General features: G+C 34.6%; 1 protein-coding gene across 1 annotated transcript; it reads left to right on the forward strand.

The window, feature by feature from the left end:
- Positions 1–869: 869 nt before the first annotated feature.
- On the forward strand, positions 870–2372 carry LOC111385051 (vacuolar protein sorting-associated protein 32 homolog 2-like; the record flags this gene model as incomplete). Its single annotated transcript, XM_023009411.1, has 5 exons — positions 870–995; positions 1101–1192; positions 1365–1479; positions 1604–1818; positions 2049–2372. Coding segments are annotated over 4 exons (522 nt in total), but the record flags the coding sequence as incomplete, so codon positions are not given.
- Positions 2373–2389: the final 17 nt, after the last annotated feature.

The following is a 2389-nucleotide window of genomic DNA, read 5'->3' on the forward strand; positions in this document are numbered from 1 at the left end:
TTTTTTTTCTTTTTTAATCACATTCTTAAAAAAGACTATTCCAACCATTAAAATCTCAAATAATGGTGGCCAAACGAGGGCTTAAACTGATGTAATTTAGGTAGGCAACAATTATTAAAATACTAGAAAATTTATTAATTAAAATCCTAATTGAACTTTCTAAAATAAATATCTAATTTGGAAAATATTCCTTATAATATATCTACTGTGATGCAGGATGCAATGAAGAAGATTGAGATTTGAGCAGAAAGGGGGAGAGAGAAGAAATGGGAGAGAATCAAGAGAAATTAGGAGAAATATGAGTTTATTCAATAATCGAGTCTAAGTACTACAATTCACATACCGTATTTATTTTGGGTTTAAACTAGTCTAATTTATGAAGTAGACAACTATTAAAATACTAGAAATTTTGTTAATTAAAATCCTAATTACAATTTCTAAAATAAATATCTAATTTGGAAAGTATTCCTTACAATATAGCCATTAGGATCTCCATCATTTCTTCTCGTCTAAGGGAACTTGGCTCAAATGAGGTAGATTGCAACTTCTTATCCAAGGAGGCTGTCTTTTTTCGTTGACAATTGAAGGTGTAATAATTTTCAATAGCATCATCTGACCAAGGGAGAGAATCAAGAGAGGGAGAAATATGAGTTATTCAATAATCAAGTATAAGTATTACAATGTAGAGACCTTATCAATGGGGTTTAAACTAACTTAATTTAGGTAGGAAACAACTATTAGAGTATTAGAAAATCTGTTAAACAAAACCCTAACTGCGTTTCCTAAAATAAGTATCTAATTTGAAAAATATTCTCTATAATGTCTATTACTATCTCCATCACCAACATATCTAGAAGGCTCTACTTTGACCTGTGAAACAAACTTATGTAAATGAAATTTATGATGCAGCGGCTATACAGTGTTTGAAGCGGAAGAGACTCTTTGAACAGCAAATTGAGCAGCTTGGAAATTTCCAACTACGCGTCCATGATCAGGTTGATTCAACATTTTGGGTTCATGTGTATTGCATGGTGCTTCATTCATATCCTTTTTTTCTAAAAAAACCTTTCTGAGTGCTTATTTTAAATGTCTCTCTGTAGATGATAATGTTAGAAGGTGCCAAAGCAACTACTGAAACAGTGGACGCTTTGAGAAGTGGAGCGTCTGCGATGAAATCAATGCAGAAAGCAACGTAAGTAGCTATGTAGTACATCTGGAGTTCTAAGAAATTTTATCTAGCACCTGGTAGACGCTGTTTGTGATTTGTTTTTCCTTTTGCCATAATTATGCATCAGACTGAATACTTGAATTGATGTGTGTCATCTTTTCAGCATGTATAGAACTTTAACATGGCTTATATATAGGAACATTGATGATGTGGACAAGACAATGGACGAGATAAATGAACAAACAGAGAATATGAAGCAGATACAGGAAGCCTTGGCTACGCCCATTAGTGCAGCAACTGATTTTGATGAGGTTCTTTGCTTTTCTCTAATTTGACTAGTTTGAAGTTTTAATTCTATTTATATTGAAATTCTCTATATTGATACACACGAGTTATGTAAGCAAGCAACATCATAAATTTTTTTCATCCTGACAGGACGAATTGGAGGCTGAGCTTGAAGAATTGGAAGGTGCAGAGTTGGAGGAACAACTTCTTCAGCCTACAACCACGGCCCCTGCTGCTCCGGTTCAGGTCCCAGCAGGCAGAGTACCTACTCGCCCTGCTCCTCAGAAACATACAGAGGAAGACGAACTTGCTGCTTTGCAAGCTGAGATGGCACTCTAAGCAAGTCAAATTCCCTGGTTTAACTGGTAAATTCTGTATATTTTGCATCTCTGTGGTATGTAAGATACTCGTGTGAATGTGTTATGGTAGGTTGGGTATGCTGGATTAGTCATGACATTATTAAATACAAAAGGATATCAAAATGTTGTCTAGTACATGAGTATGTTGTAATATTGCGTACTAAACGTGCCTACAGTGTGGTGTTGATCTACCTGTCAACTGCAAGTTCCATTTATATCCTCAGAGTTTTCTGCAGGTAATGTTGGAGGAGATCATGATATTGTATTTAGAGTGGAGAATCATTTGGCTTGCTGTTTTCGGATTTGCAGGTTCAGCACTCCATGCATATAAAGGTGTGGTACAATTAGAATGTTTCTTTAGACATTGTAATCTATTGTTACGTTTATAAGAAAATTTCACAGAATTTAAGGGACTGTATCATCATGGGGTATAAATAATCTTCTACATCCTCAAACAAATAATACCGTGTACAAAACTGGAATAGCAATGGAATAAGATTTGTTCTCATACAATGAAACATACAAAAGAGAACTGCAGAGGCTATGGAAATTGAACTCAATCATAATGTTTACTTCT

Source organism: Olea europaea, unplaced genomic scaffold (genome assembly GCF_002742605.1).
Source record: "Olea europaea var. sylvestris unplaced genomic scaffold, O_europaea_v1 scaffold3076, whole genome shotgun sequence".
NCBI lineage: Eukaryota > Viridiplantae > Streptophyta > Magnoliopsida > Lamiales > Oleaceae > Olea > Olea europaea.